The sequence below is a fragment of the Dasypus novemcinctus genome, chromosome 13 (assembly GCF_030445035.2).
Source record: "Dasypus novemcinctus isolate mDasNov1 chromosome 13, mDasNov1.1.hap2, whole genome shotgun sequence".
NCBI lineage: Eukaryota > Metazoa > Chordata > Mammalia > Cingulata > Dasypodidae > Dasypus > Dasypus novemcinctus.
In genome coordinates, this window is record NC_080685.1 from 16,480,231 (window position 1) to 16,502,277 (window position 22,047).

The 22,047-nt window shown below is 42.3% G+C and overlaps 1 protein-coding gene across 1 annotated transcript in view; it reads right to left on the reverse strand.

Annotated features, from left to right (window-relative positions):
• KCNK1 (potassium two pore domain channel subfamily K member 1) overlaps nt 1-3,358 on the reverse strand; it is a 51,483-nt gene extending 48,125 nt beyond the window's left edge. Inside the window, exon 1 of the mRNA XM_004451020.4 lies at nt 2,927-3,358. Coding sequence (XP_004451077.1) covers nt 2,927-3,281 — 355 coding nt within the window. The 5' untranslated portion in view covers nt 3,282-3,358. The remainder of the gene's footprint in view (nt 1-2,926) is intronic.
• Between the last annotated feature and the right edge of the window lie 18,689 nt (nt 3,359-22,047).

The window sequence follows — 22,047 nt, forward strand, 5'->3', positions numbered from 1 at the left end:
TCCCAGGTCAACAGAGAGCATACGATAAAAACAGCAAAAGGTAGTGACAGCTTATATATTTATATGAATATAGACCATATTCTTACCAAACATTTAGCCTTATGATGTGCCCTTGCTTAGGAAGATTAAAGAAACAAACTTACTGCAAATTGCTATCACAATCTGATCTCAAGAAAGAACAAGACTGTTCAAAGCTTTAGAAGGCTACTAAAGATAATGTTAATAAAAATTATCTTATTCCCCAAGTGTCACCAAGACATTATTTCCTCAATGCTTAAAAAAAATCACAGTGTAAAAAGTGTGTGGAAAATACTGCATTCTATAATAGTATCTTTCATCTACATAGCCCTTCGCGCTTGAAAAGCTCAAGTGTTTTGATTCTTTCATTCTTATATGATTCCCATGGAGCTGTTGATTTATCTTTTGTATTCACGGGGAGGTACGGATGTGTTAAATGATTTGCTGGAAGTTACTGGTGGTCCTCCGCAGAGCAGAGAATGGAAAGACCAGTGCTGAAGGACCAACCTAAGGCTTCGTCCAGCTCCTTCCACAAACGGAAGCTTGTACTTCCTGGGGTGAGAGTGTTCTGATGTAAAGACATTTCTGTTTTACAAGTGATGACCATGCCTATGGGGCCCCTTCTGAACAAGCCAGCGTGGGGGTACGGACTGACTGGGTGATGGTTATCTCAGGGATTTGCCATCCACAGTGCTAGAAGAGTCTGGGGAAAAGGCATTACATGTCTAATATCCACCTGAAGGAGAAACCTAAACCACAATGCCAATTTCACTCAAGTTGTCTGACACTTTTCCAAAGATTATATTTTTCTAATAATGCATATGCAGGCTTTACTCTGGGACCAGAGTTTTCATACCATAAGGAACACCAAATTTGTCAGACAACGGGTCAGTACAAAACCAACAGAAGAGTATCCTTGGTTTAGAATAGTTTTACTAAAACAAGAGTTTACTGCTTTGCTAATTTGCCAAAGCAAGAGTCACCTTTTTCATTTAATTTGTCCTTAAGTGCCCCTGCACTGATTTCCTAAATGAACTCTTGTTTGCACGACAGACTTTCTGAGGAACCACAAAGCAATCTGAATACCAATAATAAGACATCTATCCCTACCCCTTTTATACAAGAATTGCATTTTTTTCCTAATTAAAAAAGGTGGGGGGAGGGACTCTGGGAAATACTAGTCTATTCAAGGTTTGGAGAATTTAATTAGGTGCATACGATGTTGAGATTATAAATGAGCTTCAACGATGTGAAATGCCACCCAGGGAGAGCAAACTGATGTGGCACAAACAGAAACTGTTTGCTCTCCCAGTTCTTTTCTCAAACACTATTCTCATTTTGTTCTATCTTCAAAGTGTTATTATGAGGAAGGTACTAAAAGATATCCTCATCCTTCAAAATGTTTACCCAACCCCGTGACCCAGTTGTAGTCGTTCTGTAGCCCAGCGGACACACACCTCTGCAGCGAAAGCCTGATTTTCAATGGAGCGCAAACGGACCCGAAAGGAAAGGCTTGGTGACTTCCAAGTGATCTGAGGAACAGAGCTAGGTAAACAAGATGGAAGCAGTAGTCAAAATAAAAATACAAGGGGTGGGGTTGGCAAAGGAGCAAACATTCTCAGGAAAGAGATGGCAGGTCTTACTCAGGGCTACATTTAACACATTTTAAGATATCACAATACAAGCTAGAATTCGACTTCTTTTTATTTCAGAGTAAACTTACATTAGTTTAGTAATTCACTCCAGGTTTGTGAATAGACTGTTTTGCATGTTCTACGTGGACAGTGGAGGGTATTACTTATTACCAACTAATTACTAAAACAATCAACCGGGTTTAGCAGAAAGGGGATTACAAACAAATAAACCCTGGGAAGGGAGCAGCGGGTGGGGTGGGGTGAAGGAAGTGCTGGAGTAACACAAAGAGGATGCTGATTCACCTGTATAGGTGGTGGATGCAGCCGGTGGCAGGCTGATAAAAAACGTTTTTCGCAGGTAAACCTCAAGGCCCGGATTCTGGGTCTACACTGGTAACTGCGAAGTGTGTGACCTTGTGCCACGCCACGACGGACTGTTCGAGGATTCGACCTCATGGATGAAAGGAAGGGACTGCCCGGGACGCTTCTGAGCATCCGCCCAGCGTCTGAATATCGATTTACGCCCCTCTTCACTGACCTAATCCACAGTGACCGCTCCGTGCTCTGGGGCACAGCCCGGCCTCAGCCTTCACCTGCGGGCGCTCCTCCACTGGGGCGCTACGGGCCGGTTGTGCAGTGCGGGAAAGTGGCGCTTCAAAGTTTAAGGGCAACCCAGCACTCAAAGTTGGGAGAACTGCTGAATCAGAGGTGCCCCCACCTCGCCAGATCCTAGGCAACTGATGCCCCCCTTCCTTCTCCCTCAGCCCTCGTCCAACTCCGAAAAGAAACGCGATCCGCCAGTCCGCTCAGAGGTCACCTGCGAAGAGCACAGTGATGTCACTCGGCTGTCCCCCCAAACCACCTCCAGGGACCAAAAGGGCCGCAATATTTATGAACCCTCCAAAGAGAAGGCCCCCTCGGGAAGGTGACCTGTGAACGTATTCTCAGTAGCTCCCGCAGCCTCAGCCCTCGAGATGCGTGAGGACGGCGAGCGCCCTTGGAGCCCCGGAGAGCGGGTCTCACCCGGCGCCCAGGATGCTACAGAGGCCGGCCGTTACACTTGGCGTTGAAAAGAAAAGAGAAAGGAAGTAAAGTCCCTGCGGCCATCCAGGCCGATCGCTTTGGGGACCCCTTCCCAGGAGGTGCGGGCGGCAACACCCAAGTCACGTCCAGAAGCCACCTCGTCCGCTTCCGGCTTCCCCTCCCCCGCCCAGGTCACTGCAGCGCAGAGGCCCCGGGCGGGATCGGGGTTCGGGGGGCGCCGGGCCTCCTACCTGTGGTGGAGAGCACGGTGCTGGCGAAGAAGAGCGCCGAGGTGAAGTCCCAGTTCCAGTTGCCCGAGGCGTTGCTGAGCACCGACACGCCGTAGTTGCTGGCCTCCAGCACCCGCACCAAGAACTGCTCCAGCTGCTGCTCGGACAGACACTCGTGCTCCTCCAGGAAGCGCCGCTTCAGCTTGCGGAGCTCCTGGCGCAGCAGGTCCTCGTAGGGCAGCTCCACCGAGGAGAAGACCACGGCGCCGAACACCAGGTACAGCAGGTAGCCGAGCACCAGGAAGCCGAAGCACCAGGCCGAGCGGTGCCGCTCCACCAGGCGCACGCACGAGCTGCCCGCCAGGGACTGCAGCATCTTCCTCCCCCGCGCGCCGCCGCCGCCGCCGCAGACCCGGCCGAGAGCGCGAGCCGCGCGCCGGCCCCGCACCCCAGTCGGCGCCGCCCCGGCCCGCCCTCGGCCGGCTCGGGTGACCTGCCCGCGCGCCGCCTCGGAGGCCGCCGCGCCGCCCGCGCCGGGGTCCCAGTCGCCGCCGCAGCCGCGCCCCCGGGAAGGGCGGCGCCCGGAGTGGGCGCGCTCGGGAGCCGGTGCCGCCGCCCCCGGCCCGCCGCGCACCCCCTTCTCGCGCTCGCCCCGCGCGCCGCCCGCACCCTTTGTGCGCTTGCCGCCCGCCTGTGATTGGCCCGCGCCGGCGAGTTGGTTTCTCTCTCTCTCTTTTTTTTTCCGCCCTTCTTTGCCTCTTCCGTGGCAAAAGAAAAAGCCCAGATGATGTGGTGCTGACGTGGTGCCCGGCTCAGGTAACCCGAGAGGCGGCGGAGACCGCGGGGCACAAACTTGGCAAGAGCGCTGGCCCGGCGAGGAGGCGACGCCCGCCCTTCACGCCGCGCCACCCGGCCCGCCCCGGCAGTGACTCAGGGGCGCCCAGACCCCCGCCCCGGGCTCTGCGGGCCCCTCCCGGCCGCCCTCCCCCGCGTGGAGTAACCCCTGGGAAGGGGCTTTGGCCTGGAGCCAGCTGCGCCTCGGGGGGGCGGGAGACGCGGCTTCTGGGAAGGAGGCCTGCTTGCCCGAAGCCCCCATTCTGAACCTAGTCCTTATCCCCCTCGTACTTGATCCCAACCAATGCCGGTTAGGAAAAAGCGAGCCCTGAAATACTTTCCTGGCGATCTGGTTCCTCTTAAGACGGTGGAAAGATCAGAACCCCAGAGCCAGAAGGCACCTTGGATCAAGGAGTTCTCCATCCACCCACCCACCCCCTTACATGAGGAAACGGAGGGTAAAGGAAAGTTTTAGAAAGGTCCCATTTCTGAGCCCTAATTCTTTAAAACATTCATTTATGGTGAAGAAAAGATACCAATATGCCAAGCCCAGAAGACAGCTGAGCTTTCCCAAGTTTGTTGTTATTTTGCGTTGTTTTTGTTTGTTTGTTTCTTTTTTAGATGGCTCAAATGTTGACAACAGTCAGTGAGACGCCTAAGTGGGTGTGAGTTGAGTTTGTGTGCGTTAACTGAGAGATGCATCCTAAGAAAAAAATAATCAGGCAAAGAGTTATACAAAGGCTGCTCATAAACGTTTCTATATGGATTGGCTTATATAAATTAAAAATAGTGAAGAATCAGGAACCATTTATATGTTCCCAAATAGGGTAATAGTTAACTAAGTTATATATCTACAGTTTGGATACTGTGTAGCCATGTAAAATGTGCTTGAAGATTATTGGAGCGTGAACAAAACTGTGTAGAATCTCAAGGATGTAAGATACGGAGTGGTATCTGCATGGTAGATTGATAGCATGGAAGTGAAGCCAGCTCCTACAGTTGTCTTTCAGTGACAGTGGAACATATAGGTGACTTTCATTTCTTTGTACTTTTTTATACTTTTCAAGTTTTCCACAATGAACATATTTTTGTAATCAAGAAAAACATTAAAAATAAACAAAACTGAAGAACTGAATTGTACAGTTATTTGGTATAATACCTAGCTGCACATCTGCCTACTTTACTGAAGTTCTATAATAAAAAGAAAATCATATTTTGCTTAGAAACGCTCATGAAAATGTCACACTTTTCAATTAAATAATGTCACCTGCTACTTAGAGAATTGAAGCCATCCCTCAATTTTACTTCTCTACACTTCAAAATCTTCTTTTAATCAACCATCTCTTTATTTTCCTTTGTTTTTACTCCTGCGCAAACATGCACCTCATTAGTTTCAAGGTGAAGTCTTTTATCTCAGCACCCTCAGACCCTTAGCCTCCTGGAACCCTTAGTCCTCTAGCGACTCTGAGTCCCTTACTCTTCAATTGCTCTTTCTCTGCCAGCTTCTTTCTCTCTGCCTATGAATTATGTCAAGGCTCCACCACCCTACCAAGTCATTTCCTCGACTGTGCTAATAACCATGGCCTGCCATGTCCCATCCTTGTCCTCGAAAGATTTGACGTGCTGGGGACCTCTGTGTTTGAGACCATCTCTTTCTGCATCATAGCCTCCTGCCTCTCTTTGCACCTGTTCTCCCCGGTGGCTGCCTCCACAGGGCCTTGACCTGTGTATTCTTGCTCTTTTTGCCTCAGTGTCTCTGCTGCCATGGCGCCTTCAGCTTGGCCTGTCCATCTGCCATCGCCATCTGTGATGCAGTTCTTATCCTTTGGGTTCTGGCATAAATATCAGACCTCATCCATGAAACCGCTGATGCCTGGGCAGGAAGTGATGTCTTCCTCCTCCAAAACCACATAGCTCTTTGAATGCCAAAGTTTGTGAGGTACTAGTGATTAAGAACTGCATTATAGGGGTGGCTCTAGCATAACATACACACAAATATACATTCACATGTGCAGCAGTTACAATACATGGTGATGAATTCTTTAATACTCCTCCTATCAAAAGGTAGGGTCTATGTCCCCCACCCTTGGAATTGGGCAGGCTTGCAACTGCATCAACCAACAGAGTGCAGCAGAGATGATGCTACGTGATTTCTAAGGGAGATCATAAAAGGCCAGCCTCTTCATTGTTCATTGGAACACTCCACTCTTGGACCCTAGGGCTACTCTGTAAGATCTCTGATTACCCTGCGACCACCCTACTGGAGAGGCCACATGTAGGTGTTACAATTGACAGTCCCAGCCGAACCTAGCCTTCTAACCATCCCCACCAACGCACCATCTTCAGCTCTCCAGACCAGGCCATTGGACTAGCAGAATCCCACCAGGTGACCTCTCATTGTCATGTGGAATATAAGAATCTCTCAACTGAGCCCTGCCTGAATTGGGGATGGAATAAAATGGTGGTTGTCATGAAGTTTTGAGGTATTTTTTAATGCAGGAACTGATAACTGGAACAACATACATCTGAATTCTTATGAACTTTAAAAACCATTATTAGAAGTTTTCTATAGACGGATTCAGCATTCTCCCCCATATTTTACTTTTCTTGCTGGGACCGCTCCAGTCTGTTAGTACAAGACCAGTTACAATAGTTTTAAGTCCAGTGTTACCCTCGGACAACAAACAGAAACTGAAAATACCACGAGTGCTTCTGATGGGCCTTGGTCCTGCCTTGGCAGAGTGAGATCTTTTGAGTAGAGAGGGCATGTGGGTGTGAGTCAGGGATGCTGTTTTAGTAGCTTAAGCAAATACCATACAATGGGTGGGCTTGAATAATTGGAATGGATTAGCTTGTGGGTTTGAGGCTAAAAGAAAATCCAAATCAAGGAACCATCAAGGCAAAGCTTCCTCCCAGAAGACTGTAATTTCCTGGAGCTGGCTGCCAGTGATCCTTGGTCCCTAGTTTGTCCCATGTCAGGGCACACGACGGCATCTCCTGGTCTCTTGCTTTTCTCCTGGGTGCCTTTTCTGCTTCTTGCCTTCCGTAGCTTTCTCTTTCTGAACTTCACTCTCATATAAGAGACTCCAGAAATAGGATTAAGACCCATCCTGATTGAGGTGGGTCTCACCTTAATGAAGTCACCTCATCAAAAGGTCCCGCTTACAATGGGTTCACACGCACAGGAATGGATTGGATTAACTTTAAGAACATGTTTATCTGGGGCGCACACAGCTTCAAACCACCACAGATGCTAAGCCTTCTCTGGTCCTGGCTCAGGGTTGACATGAATCAAGATAACAAAGGCTGGCCATCTCCCTTCTCTAGACAGTCCCACCTGTCTTCAGAATTAGACTTTCTTCTGTTGTAGTCCCTCCCTCCTCCACCCCCCACCATGTATTTGTATGTACTTTGCCACCAACTTGGTACTTCCCTTCTGGCTTCTTTCCAACAGATTCAGGGGCAGCAGCAGCTGGAGCTGACTTCCCTGCTGCCCACCTCCACCCCAGGGTGTGGGGGCCCTTCCCAAACACTACTCAGAACAAAAGGAAGCTCAGAGAAGAATGCAGAGATTCACAAGAGAAGAGCCCGGGGTGGGATGGGAGGTGGGGGGAGGAGGGAGGGAGAGTGGTGTGCCGCCCGGCCCAGGCTGCTTTCTGCATTGCCGTTCCCTGTGATGGACATGACTTGTGAACAGGTGACACTGCTATGGGAGAAACCAACCTTGCACTTGGTGCAGAGCCTTGAAAACTAATCTGACACAGAGCTAATGATGTAAATGATCACTACTGTGCTGTATGATAATTAGACTTAAGTGGCAAGCAGTTCATATAAATGGTTTTAATTATCTCAACAGATTAGGATGATGAGAAGTATTTGTAGAGATGGTAGTTCTCTAGGAAAAGTCTCTCCTGTGAGACTTTACAAGCGAAATTCATAAATATAGGGTCAGGGAAACTCAGGCAATCAGGGTCAGGTACAAAAAGCCTCTGGGTTGACAGTGGGGACGTGTGAATTGAAAGTGCGCTGAAGGTGTCCCAGCAGCCAACAGGATCACCGACTGTATGCGTGCTGTGGAGCACTTGAAGGAATCAACATCCTCCACTTCCAGAGAACGTTGGAGCATCCAGATGGGGCACGTCCTGAGGGACATCAGTGACCTGGCACAGACCCAGATGAGAAGCACGGGGATGGGGATAGGTCTGGAAGCTTGACTAAGAGAAAGGGCTGGAGTATTGTGGGTGTTTTCCCTGAGGAAAGGAAACTTAGGATGCACATGGTGACAAAGTTGCCTGTTTTGTGTCTCCTCAATGGGCAGAACTAAGACTCGGGTGGAAGATAATTTGCTGTAAGAGAACATTCTAGTTATTTGCATTGACTGTAAAATGAATTGAACTGCCTCTTGAAGCAGCGTGCTCTTGGTCATGAGAGTGTTCAAACAGTGCCATGCCCAGGTGTGAGGGAGCTCAGAACAGAACCTGAGCTTCTCTGTCCCACGTGCCTAAGGCTGTGGCCACCCTCCCCGTGTTGCGGTGGGCTGTGGCCCTACTCTTAGCAGTACAGACCAGGGTTCAGGCTCTGGACAGAGGCTGGTTGGACAGCAGCAAGCCACAAAGAACCTTGGCTCTGAGCCCACCTGCCCACGCAGGCCCGGGGCAGCCTGCCCACTCCCTGCTGAGGGCCACTCATCATTTCCCTGCCCTCCTCTCCCTCTCTTAACTGTGCCTCCCACTTGCACGCTATCTCTGCATGTTCAAATATAACCAATCCCGCTCCTCTCTCATTCAACTCACCCTCCATGGGTACAAGAAATAAGAAGGGGAAGTGAGAGAAGAAGATTCCTAGAAACATGTGAAGACAGATTGGCAAGAGAGTACAAATGGAAAGAGAAGGGCAAGTTAAAAAAAAAATAGAGGGGCGGAGAATATCCTAATGACTGCTCAGCTCTGTCATGCACATTTGGAAGGTGCCCCCTCCCTGGCCATGCTCTACCTCACCCTCCCCTGCCTCAAGGGGCCCCAGCACGGAGGTGAGGTGGGGAATGGGTGGCCTGAGTGGCCACCCCACACTGCTCTCTCGGCTGCCACCCCTCCACACACACTGGGTCACACCTTCAGCAGCTTGGAATGGACTCACCTAAGTCAGATTATTCCCATGATTTCAGACCATGACCCTAACTCTAGCAAGAAGAGAGAGAAAAAATGAGCTTTGATCGTTATCCTTTTGCCTTCTCGGTTGTCCATCCCTGACCCCTCATTATCATCAGTGCTTTCCTGTCCCTCGCCCACCTGGATGCCAGCACCTGAGCTGCGAGCTCTTTGACAACAGAGGACAAGGCATTATATAAATTACTGTGCTTTCTTGTGACACGCATGGACGGGACTGACAGCAGGGCACAGTGAGGTCCTCAGAGCTTTCCAGCAAAGCCTGGCTTTATGCAGGAGGCCAGTGTTTCATCTTTTCAAGAATCTGCCTACTCAGAAATTTTTCAGATCCGGGGATTCTCAGATTTCCCACCTAATGCAATTGAACTCTGGGGGCAGAGCTCTGAAAAAAGTCCTGAGCTTGTTATATGAGTGTGGCCACCTGATCTGAGACAAGTTCCCTCCCCTTATCACATATTTCTTCCACTTAAGTCTTCTCTGTATTTCAAGACCCTAGTCAATCTGCCCTTCAGGTAGCCTTTGTTAACTATCTAAATACACAAAAACCGGTCTCTTCCGCATCTGAATTCCTCTATACATATGATCTGTTCCTGTCACTAAGTCCCTAATGTACACCAGTTATGGTTATTAGGGGTGCGTCCCCCACCAAATTGTACGCTCCTGGAAGGAAACCATGTGTCTCTTAGTTCTTTGTATCCTCTAGTATTCAACCTAATTCCTTTATATGAAAAATATTCAGTACACATCTTTGATTGTTTGATTAATAAATAACCACAAGGATTAACATTTCTCCAGGGAGCATTGTTTAGTGGGAAGTATTTTTAGAACCAGGGTCAATCACCCTGTGCTTACTCAATAAATATCCATTAATGCTTTCAATATGAGGAAACTATTTCTTTGAACAGGGACCTGCCCAAGGGGTCTTATTAGTCAGGGTTCCCTAGGGAAACAGGACAGGAGATATCTGTAAATAGTATGAGATTTTATAAAATTGTCTCATGTGACCATGTCAATGCACAAGTCCAAGTTCCACAGGGCAGGCTGCAGTGAGGGGCTCTGATGAAGGTCCTTGATGCGGTCCCCAGGTGATGCTTGGCTGTCTGAAGTAGAGGTTGGAATTCTCTCTCTGAACACTGAAATCACTTCCCCTTTTAAGGCCTTCAAGTGATTGCATGAAAGTTACTCATTGCTGATGGTAGTCTTCTCAGTTGATTGTAGATGTAACCAGCCATCTATGCAATCAACTCTAATGATTAAAGTACATGAAATGCCCTTGTATGACAATTAGCCTATTGCTTGCTTGACCAAACAACTGGGCACCATTGCCTGGCTGAGTGACACATTGGCCTAACCATCACAGTCCACCCCTTCTCAACTTGGCAGCCACACACATCACCTGAACCCATACTTAGTCTCTAAATAAAAACAATAACATATATATAAATATATATATAAATAAATAAATATATATATATATCCACCTAACAACATTCAACTGTCCTGTGTACAACTGGAAATGCACTAAATCCCTCCAGAATACAGTGCCAGTTCTTGGGTAATATTCACTCTCAAACTTGACATCCTTAAATACTATGATATGAAACTAATGAACTTATGTCATATGATAAGGGGAAAGACTAGGGAAGAAAACAAAGACATTCATTTTATGTATATAGAAAGAAATAATCATAACCAAACAAGGAATAAATATTCATGACCATTACAGTCTTCTTTTCTGTAACTGGTCATGTGGTTGAAGTTCCTATTTATCACTACCTTCTTCCACTACCCATTCCACGTTCCCTTCACCCTCAGCAAGCACTTCAGTGGCTGTGGTTCTTTGTCTGGTGACTTTCATTCCTGAAGATTCTGGGCCATTGTTAGTCCCGCCTGGATTGGATTATTGCAAATTGCATATGCAGGCATGGAGCTCAGGGAATTTTTGGTGGAAATAATAAATCAAAAATGATAGGCGGTCTGTCAATTTCCTAGGGCTGCCATAGCAAAGCACCACAAAATTGGTGCCTTAAAACAACAGAAATTTATTCTCTCAGAGTTCTGAGGGCCAGAAGTCCAAAATCAAGTTGCAAGCAGGGCTCTGCTCTCTCTGCAGGTTCTGGGAGAGGAATGCTTCTTGGCCTTTTCTCTATCTTTTGGTGGTGGCTGACATTCCTTGGCATTCAATTGCTTGTAGATATCTAACACCAGTCTCTGTGTCCATCCTCACATGGCCTTCTCCTCTATGTGTCTCTGTCTTTTTCTCTTCTTTTGATAAGGACACCAGACATATTGGAGTAGGTCTACCATACTCTCTAACTGATGGTATCTACAATGACCCTATCTCCAAATAAGGTCACATTCTGTGCTATTGGGGGTTAGGACTGCAACTTCTCTTTCTGAGGGACCCTATTCAACCCATAACAATGTATAAATTTAATATTCTTATACTGAACGTTTCTAGGTAATGATCCAGTTTTGGATGTGGTCATGGAAGTGGGTGATTGAAGTTTAGTAAAGGCATAGGATTATTGGAGTAAAGAAGGTCAAGAACATACGGGTGTCAGTTGCCGGATAGACACCCACATGGATATTAAAAGCCTTCCAGGAGGCTGACAGGAGTTGAGGTGTAGAGAGACAGTGTAAGCCAGGTGTCAACGACTTCAGGGACCTGCGGGGTGATGGATGAATCAAAGGGAACAGATTAAGAAATAAATAGTCCCTGAATTGTTGTTAGATGCCCAGGTAAAGAGTACCAGAAGGGTCGGGTTCCATTGTTTACTGTCTATGTTCCTTGCACAAGTCATTTAACCTTTTTAAACCTCTTTTTCTATGTATGTAACAAAAATGGGAGAAAAGTAGTGATAACCTATCACCTGTCTATGTCTTTAGTGAGAATCAAGGAAGAGTCTTTATGCATATATAATTGAGCATATCTAAAAGATGTGGCTGCAATTGGTTTTCAAATGGGCGCCAATAAAAACCCCTAGTATTCAGAAGACAAAAGCACATTGTAAACTGGGTTATATTATTCACAATGTCTTCCTGAGGGAAGTCACTTTTGAGCTGGAGTTTAGAATAGCAGATGATAGACATGGACTAGTGTATTACGATTTAAGAAAATATCTTAGATATGAATTAGAAGTCTTAGACCCTAAACTGAGTATTTAATTGAAGACAGAGTTTGAGCAAATAAAGTAAAAATAAAAGCTCCAGATCTACTACTGCTTTTTTATTTTATTTTTAGATTCATTTATTTATTTATCTCCCCTTCCCCCCCACCCCGGTTGTCTGTTCTCTGTGTCAATTTGCTGCAGCTTCTTTGTCTGCTTCTGTTGTTGTCAGCGGCATGGGAATCTATGTTTCTTTTTGTTGCATCATCTTGTTTTGTCAGTTCTCAGTGTGTGCAGCACCATTCCTGGGCAGGCTGCACTTTCTTTCGCTCTGGGTGACTGTCCTTGATGCACTCCTTGTGCGTGGAGCTCCGCTACGCGGGGGACACCCCTGAGTAGCACAGCACTCCTTGCGTGCATCAGCAATGTGCGTGGGCCAGCTCCACACGGGTCAAGGAGGCCCGGGGTTTGAACCTCGGACCTCCCATGTGGTAGACGGTCGCCGTAACCACAGGGCCAAGTCCGCCGCCCTACTACTGCTTCTTTATGATCAAGCATGTGATTATAGTCTCCAAAGTACAGGAAATGATGGATATTCTTTTCAGTATAAAGCGGAGGGTAAATCTATTTTATTTGGGAAAAGGAGATATAAGCATAAATATCAACACATCAAAGTGATAGGAAGGGAGTTTGTAGCACCTCTTATAGCACAACAGATTTAACTGAACTGAGGAAAAAAAAAAACAAAGAAAGGGGAAAGGGCAATGAGAGAAATCAGGAAGTAAAATGAGGGAAGTTCTGGGTACAATGATAAACTGCTAAAAATGCTGAGCTCATTAAAGAGGAAACTGTCTGATCTCCCAAGGCAGATCAACTTCAAGGCCAAGTTCCCTGGCTTCCTTAAGTCCAGGAGACCAGCCGTCCTTCATGCTCATGGCCGTAGAATCCCTTGGGGTGGTTGGTGGCCAAACCTGTCACTAGTAGTACACTCACATGAGGAGCTGCTCCTCATATGTTCAGACCCTTCCCCAAGGCTTAAGCCCTTGGCTAGCCTCTCTACATTTTGGTGAAACCATATCCCATAACTGAACTGGTCTATTCTGTTATCCCCAAATTTAAAAAAAAGGCTTTGTGTTTCTTCTCTGCTGTGACTGAGCTGTTCCCACAGAATGTAAACTTGGGAGTATAACTGTGCTATATTTTAATCCATGCAAGAATTCAGTTTTGCTCCAGGATTTTCTGTGATTGTCCTGTATTTGCTTTTAAAGAAAAACTACTGTGGAAGTGGTCACCAGATAAACTCAGTTCACCTATGCACATAAATTCCCATCTTTTAGAAAAAATATAATTTCTTTTAGACATGCCATGAACCTATAAGCTTTAAATATATGGAATATTCTGTGAAGTTAGGAGGGGACCTAGGCCTACAGGCTGAAGTTTAATCCTTACATCAGCAAGACAAATAGCAAGTTTGAAATAAACTGATAGTAATTTTTAAAATGCCTTTTACTTATTTAGAATTAGGCACTGAGTTAAGTGATTTAAATTTTATCTTACTTAAAGCTTTAACAATTCTATAAAGTAGGAACAATTATCCCAATGATAAGGATGAGGAAACTGGCCTAGAGAAATTAAGTAGCTTGCCAGAGGTCACACAGCTATTAAGTGACAGAACTGGGATTAAGACAAATCTGTTGAACCTCAAAGTCTTCTATTTATCTATAATTTCATGCTATCCTTTTTACTTAAAATTGCATAAATCTGCAAACATGCCTTGAATTGCAAAATGTCAGATTCATGTCTTTACCAAAAACTTTGTAAAATATAAAATTTTAATATTTCTCTATGAATTGGTGACTTTATGAAACTTTCTTCCTCCTACTACCTCTCTTGTATAATGTACCTGTATGTATGTATTTATGTGTGTGCATATATATGCATATACACCTCTCTTTTTAAAACTGTGTATAGCCATACACACACACACACACAAATACCTATTTGTGATTTTGTATCTGACTGTGAGTAATCTAGGTATTTTTCATTTAGTTTTTAAATGGTCTTAAAATGAAACTAACTTATTTTCACATCTTGTAGTTTAGCAGGCTTCAACCTATTTTTATGGTATGGTATTTGTGTTTATGTCCATCTCCTTTATGATTGTAAAGTCGCTGGCAGGTGGGGAAAATGCCTTTCTTGTCTTACTTTGTGCTGCAAGTCCTAGGATAGAGCTTCTAATAAAAGGGTATAAACAAAATCAAATAATTAGGAAACTCTTCAACCTCTCAGAATAAATTACTGTTGTATATATTATGTTCTTATTTGGAAGATCACTAAATTGAATCAGGTAAGGATTGGATATCCCAGTTTGGCCGAGACAATTCCAATTTGGAACAACTGTGCAGGAAGGACAGGCAGCTCAGGAAATGTTCTGACAACTCATGAGGTGTGGCCATCGAGGATACCCATGTCACTGAGAGTTATAAAGTACATTTAGTTATATTGTAAATGGTAATGTTTTAAAACTTCAAATCAGTGGGTTAAAAATGAAAGAAATGTAACTTCCAGTGTCCCAGAAGTAACCACCTATTAAAGGAATCATTTACAGGTGAGTACAGCTTAGTCTGGAAGGAGAACTAGCTGGAGACCATTATTTTAGGTATTGGTCCTAATTCTGCTACTAACTCAGGTCACTGAGGACCTGAAAAAGTCACTTAACTTCTGCGTCTTGATTTTCTTACAGAAGAAATATAAAGTTTTTTTTACTCTCTTAGCCATAGTCCTATAGCCCCCCAATATAGCTACAGCATCCCTCCCACCTCTATAACTTCTTAGTTGTGATCCTATATGGAAACCTGTGAAAGGAAAGAAAAAGACACTTCTGATTTTTCTCTTGCCTATCCCTTTTACTTATGTTTCATTTATTCACCAGAGATGTAGTAGGTCATTTCTACTTCCAGCCCTGGTGGAATAGCTGCTACCAGACTATCCTTTCTGACATGAACAACTATAACTGTATACACACACAGAAAAAGGGCAACAATTTTCAGGCAGTGGGCACAGGTAACACAAGACTGATTCCTGAGAGAAGGGAAACTCCCCGAAATGATTGTAGTCTCACTGGGTTGAGGACTGACAGGTTAAGGATCGAGGCAGTTGAAATAGTTGGAATTTATATGGTGGGAGGTTGGAGAAGAGAGAATTGTCTTTGTGACTCTGGGTTGAGGGCTGGGCTATACACGCACAAAGTGTGACTATCCAAGTCTTACCACATAGCAGCTGGTTCAGACTTGAGAGTGGATCAGAGAGCGCTCAGGTTGAGCAGTGCTGAAGGAAGAATAATGCTGGGGGATGTAGATGTGACAGCTTAACCAGAGTAACACCTTATTAGCAAACTTGGTACCTGAATGTGACCGTAGAAAAGACCCAGCCTTAGGAGTAAGGATCATGTCTTTGAGGAAGACCTACGTTAGACCAGTCCCCTAAAGTCTAAAACTAACCTTGAAAAGCTCCACAGGAAAGAGTGAGTTTGGACATTGGATTCCACTAAGTAAAGACGTAAAGAGGGTCCTGGGGATGCTGTAGGTTTTTTACAGATCTGGACTAACAAAACATTCAACTAAATCTACACAAGTCCAAAGTGATTGGCCAGTAACTGCAATACCAGTTAAACAAGATCAACACATTTAAGGGAAAGATAACAGAATCCAGAGTCTCTATAACATATTATCCAGAATATCCAATATTTAATTAAAATTGTCAGAATAGAATGGTCTAAGTCAATGTGAACCATAGTCATGAAAAAAGGTAGTCAAGAGAAAATGAAGTGAATCCAAGATGGTTGAGATATTGGATTTGCACATATAGGTTTTAAAGCAGCTACTACAAACATACTTAAAGAATTAAAGGAAAATACAGTCTTCATTGGGGAACAGATAGTGACTCGTCATAGATAAATGGAAAGTATAAAAAGAATCAAATAGAATTTCTATTTCTGTAAGTCTCAAATTATTTCAAAATGAAAAATTAAAAGAAAAAATAATGGCAATACAATGTATTATCAAGGATGTGGAGCAACTGGAACTCATTCATTTTTTATGGGAGTCTAAAATGTTGCAACCACTTTGAAAAAAATTTTGGTACTTTCTCATAAAGGCCCACATACAAATTTTCACATGACACACATTTCTGTGATCCATTTCATTTCATATGACCCAAGAGAACTGAAAACAGTCATTAAAGAGTTTATTCTCAAATATTCATAGTAGCTTTATTTATAATTCAATTTGTTTAAATTGTATAAATTCACACAATGGACTACTCCCCAGTAACAAACATGAATGAACTCCTGATAAACATAACAACATGGATGAATCTAAAAATAATATGCTGACTGAAGAAGCCACAAAGAAAAGAGTACTTACCAAATGATTTCTTATATTTGAAATCCTAGCAGGCCAAAGAAATCAATGCTGATAGTAATCAGATCAGAGATTGCTTGGGATGGGATAGAGATTAACTGCAAAGGAACATGAGGAAATTTCTGGGGAGATGGAAATATTTTATATCTTGATGGGGATGGTGGTTACACAGTCATATTCATTTGCCAAAAGTCATCTGTACTGTGTAAATAAATGAAAGTTCTTAGACATAAATTATACCTCAATAATAATGATTTTTAAAAGCGAAAAAAGATTAGTTAAATATCTACCATGTGCCAGAAATTGGGTATTCAAAGATAACTAAGAGTCTCTGTCCTCAACAATTTAGAGGGTGTAGAATAAACAATTACATTGCTCTGGTATGAAGACTGAGAATTGGCACTTTAGAGTAAGATCATCTAGGTTCAAATATCACTTCCTCCAACTATAATTAGTGCAATATTGGAGGAATTATATAACCTTCTAAACCTCAGTTTCATCCTCCTCTGTAAAAAATAAGAATAACTGTACCAACCACTTAGAACTGTGGGAATAAAGGAGATAATGAATGTAAAGTTCTTAGCACAATGCTGGAAACTTAATAAGTACTTATTATATCTCAAAGTTCCATCTGCTTTGCCCATATGGCATCTGTAGCACCTAGTATGTACCTATCATAGAGTAGATATGAAACCAATATTTGTGGGATGAATACATTGAAGAACCCAAAGAAGGCCAAGGGACAGAAAGACAGCATTTGGAGAAGGGTGATGAAGACAACGTCTAAGATTTAGCCATTGCCAAAGTGGAGTAAAGAAAGTCAATGGATGAGGGGCAAGTCTAGGATTACATATATCAACTCTGAAAACATGAAAGACAATGACAGCACATGGTATAGAGGAAAAGACTACATACCAAGAACAGACTTTCAGTGTTTCAGGAGTAGCAGGACATTAACAGATGACAAAGATGATGGTTGAAGGAAAGTATTAATGGCTGGAGTGAACACCTCCAGTTGATGGTCCTTTCACTGGAGAGGAAAGCAATTGTTTGGAAATTGGTACAGGGACTTTGAGGAGGATGCTGAACCCGTCTCCAGACTGAAATGTAGCAAAATGAGCAACTGCCACCAAGGGCTGCAGGAATATACTAGGAGGACGGAGGACTGGGTTTCAGGAAGAAAAGAGGCAGAGGGGGTGACTCTAGGATAGAAGTAAAAACGGAGACTAGGCTTTATGTTAGGGTCCCAAAGGTTGGTAGAAAACTTTGCACAAGAGGAGAGCAATAGAAATTTTAATTATAGGAGAGGGAGTCCAGAAGAACCTGCAGATGAGAGTACAGGAGAGGATGGCTATCTGAAGCTTACATTTTCAAGATGACGGAGAAGATGGAGAAATGAAGCAAAGCAGAATTAACTGATGTTGAGGTTTCAAAGAGAACTGTGCTACAAAGCAACTTCAGCACAGGTGCCACTGAGACTTAAGTTTGGATGGACCTTGCCACCATCTACTTGGCAATGGCAGTAGGCAATACCTTCTAATTCTGCTCCCCTCTCCACCACCCATCTCAGTTCACAACTTGCCCATCTCCAGCTCTTCAATGGATGGAAGAACACTGTCAATTTGAACTTGAGAAGTATTGCCACATAAGCCAAATACCAACCTTATTTCTATTCTGAGTGTGGGGTGCTTGCTAGAAGTTTTCTTTCTAGATTAGCCATTAACTTAATTTTAGAGCACTTCCCTTTTAAATTCCTTTTACTTTTACTTTTCCCTTTGTTTTTTTCACTAAATAACTCCACTTTTAGTTGGTGCATTTAAATTTGCTAATCATTTCCATGTAAATAACCTCATTATAGCTTCTGTACAGTAACTGTAAGTAGGCAAGGAATTAGTATCCATTTTTACAGATGACTAAACTAAGAAATAGGGAAATACTTTCTCAAGGAATTCTTAGTTCAAGGCTCTTTCAACATCACAGAGGATACTGTCCTTTGAAATGAACAGTCCCAGAGCATACTTACAGTTGCATGAAGCATGTCTGCAAAACAATTACAATGCACTCTGTGATATATTTAGAAATGATAGCTAAGGGGTTAGTAATAACAGCTTCCTATCACTATTACTTTGTCATCTTTCAAGGACTTTTATATCACAGAGAAATATATTTGGCTTTTGCTGACAACCACTTGAATGCAGATGAAAATGGGAAGGTAAATCAATAATAAGAATGATTGGTTGTGGTGGCTGCCTTTGAAACAATGAGCATGTTTGATATCTGTTTAAGACAGCATAGTCACTGAAAAATAAGAGTTAATGGACGTCAATCAGTGATTCTAAGATGTTTACCATCCTAAGAGATTTGCTACCTTTTTGGCCCAAAATTTAAAATGGCAGAAATCTCTCTGAATGAACAACTCCAAGAATAAATTTTGCACAAAGGCATTTGGAGATTAGGGAAGATAAAAGGCTTCTGTAGCTTTTGAAATCTTTTCCAAACACAATCAACCTGAATTATAAAAAGTAAAAACGCTCACTTTATCTATGCATTTAAGATAAAGCTAAAGATGAGGTATTTGGGATACACATCACCATATACTTACAGCGATCACAAATCTTTACTTAGACTTTATAGCAAGTATTTTAAATTTTAAAATATTCAGTTGAACCATATGGAATTGCTGTCTTTATGGGTGAAATGATGATCAAATACAAGAAATTTCATATGGTTCAAATTAATATTTATCTAAAATATAAAATGGTTGGAGTTATCATTGACTTGTTTTAACTCTGCCCACTGAGGTATATGCACTTCTCTGAGGGAGCCTTAAGTAAAGCTTTCAGTTTCCCTTCCAGTTCTTTTTCTGCTTTCTTTGAGCTAGGTAACTCAGAAGGTCCAACTACTCTCCAGGCATCCTCAATTCAATTCTCAATCTTTTGGACTGTTTGACACTCGTGTTCCCACCCAAATCATACACTGCAGGTCAATTCTAAGGAGAAAGAAAATGGAACCTATCGCAGGGAGAGAACCAAAAATACAACAAAAAAAGCTGAAAACCCCAAAGTCCTTGCCCCAGAAATGCTTAACACATTAAGCTAAATGCTTAATCAATATATTATTGTCCTATATTTATTAATCACCCATAGTAATTTAAGGGGTAAATAAATATTCTATCCTCATTGCTTTTGCTAGAATTTATGATAAACAAGAATAAAGCACAGTTTTTATTACAGTGTTTTTTTCAATATTTCAAAGGATGTAGTTTAGTGTGTCAGTTTAAGGAATTTATTTTATAAAATTTGATGAATACCATGACTATATCCTGTGGTTACCTGCTCCATGTAATCATGTAATTTAAAAAAAAGGATCATACATGTGTCATCCAACCAGAAGGTTAAGGAAATATTGCCATGAAAACTTTGATGTAAACTTTTCATTTGTGTAATTATAGTTGCAAAACATCTTTGTACAAAATGTTTGGCCCTTCATCAGAAGTAAGAAATTATCGTCCTGTTTTAGTAATCAACTATGTTGAACATTAGACTAAAGTGTTAGCAAGACATTATTTTTTCATACCAGCTCTCCCAAAGTAGGGATTTTCCATTATTGAAAATAGTAAAACTCATGTTGTTAAGTGTATTTGCTTCACTTAAAAGAGATTTTCCAGAATAAGTTAAAAATAGTAGACCCTGGGCAAACATTATTTCAGTATAATAAATTAAAGCTAGCGTACTCTTTTGCTATTTCAAGAAACAAGAGCAATCATCCTCACATCTGTATTTTTCTACAAAACTAATAGATATAATTCCTATAAAAACATGAATATTTAGACAATCACCACCACCTCAACATGTTTTATACTTTAATTAGTAGTGGTTATATTAATCCATCCTTCTTCACCTTATTATAAAGTACACTCAATATTTCTAGCAGGTTTTGACACTCACTATTTTGATAATGGATTGGGAGTTTTCTCTTAAAGAAGTTAACTGGTGATATGGGGGGATGATGTGAGGGGGTCCAAAATTAAAACCTGATGGGCCCCATGTTCCGGCCAACAGTTCTGACTATCACAGACACTCACATGAACCATGTTTTAACGCACACCAATAAGCACACAGAGATTACAAACACCTCTCCCATGGGGAAATTAAATAGAAGATATTTTAAGAGTGATGTTATTCCCCCCCCCCCACTTTAGAATTACTGCTAATAATGAACAGAAACACAACCAATAGGTTTAGAGTCCCATTATACAAGACAAATATATATGTTCGTGTGTGTGTGTACATATATCCCTTCTTAAGGGATATGACTCTTTAAGTTATATATATATTTATAGTAGTACTTTAGTAACAAATTTATCAGATTTTTTTTCTAAATATATTTTTCCAACCAATAACATCTATTGCATTAAACTACATCTGGCCCAAATGTGATTTTAATTCATTCTGCTATAATATTTGTGTCACTGTTATCTATAAACTCCTATTTGAGTTTGTCAAAGGACAGAAATCTAAAAATGACTGTTAAGGAACCGCATTTAGACAACCAATGAGTATTATTATATTAATAAATTCTGCTATGGAAGTGCTATAGAAATGTAAGCAATAAAGAGCATGAATGACAGGTCACTGTCAAACTGAGTTGGATTTCAATCAGGCCTTTTATTGAATGCATATCAACTTTTCTTACTGTTCGTTTGCTGTTCATTTCAACTAGTTTAAGCATTTCTTTTAATCCGATACGAATTTCATTAAATGTATAGCCACAGCTAAGAAGCATATTATTCTACTTTTTAGTTTCTATGCTATTATCCCTTCCTTAAATATTCCCTTGTAGAAAGCATCTACAACATGGACACATGAACACATAACAGATTAAACTGTAGAAAAACTATAACACATCTAGATCAAGGGATAGAGAATCCAGGAACAGGATGTCATTTATATGGTCACCAGATTTTTGACAAAGGGGCCGAAGCAATCCACTGGGGAAAGGAGTCTTTTTAACAAATGTTACAGCACTACCTGGTTATCCATCTAAAAAAAGAAAACAGCTTGACATCTATCTCTTACCAGAAACAAAATTGACTTTAGAGCACACACCTAAATGTAAAAGCTAAAATCATAAACCTTTTAATGAAAAATGTAGAAGCAGCTCTTCATTACTTGGAAATAGGAAAAAGTTTTTTTAGGTCACAGAAAGCAAATAACCACACACAAAAAATAAAAACCATAAAAATTTTTAAAATTGGTAAATGATACTTCTGCTCATCAAATGCCACTGTCAAGAAAATGACAAGGCAAGCCATAGATAAGGGTAAAATATTTGCAAACTATCTATCTGACAAAGGAGTGGTATCTAGTTAATAAAGAAATCCTACAAATCAATAATAAAAAAGACGAATAGCCTAATTAAAAAGTGGTCAAATGTCTTTAGCAGACATTTCACAAAAGAAGATATAAATGACCATTAAGTACTGGGAAATAAATGCTCAATATCTTTAGTCATAAGGAAATGCAAATTAAGACTACAGTGAGCTATCACTACACACCCACCAGCATAGCTAAAATGAAAAGGACTGACAACACCCAATGTTGGCAAGAGTG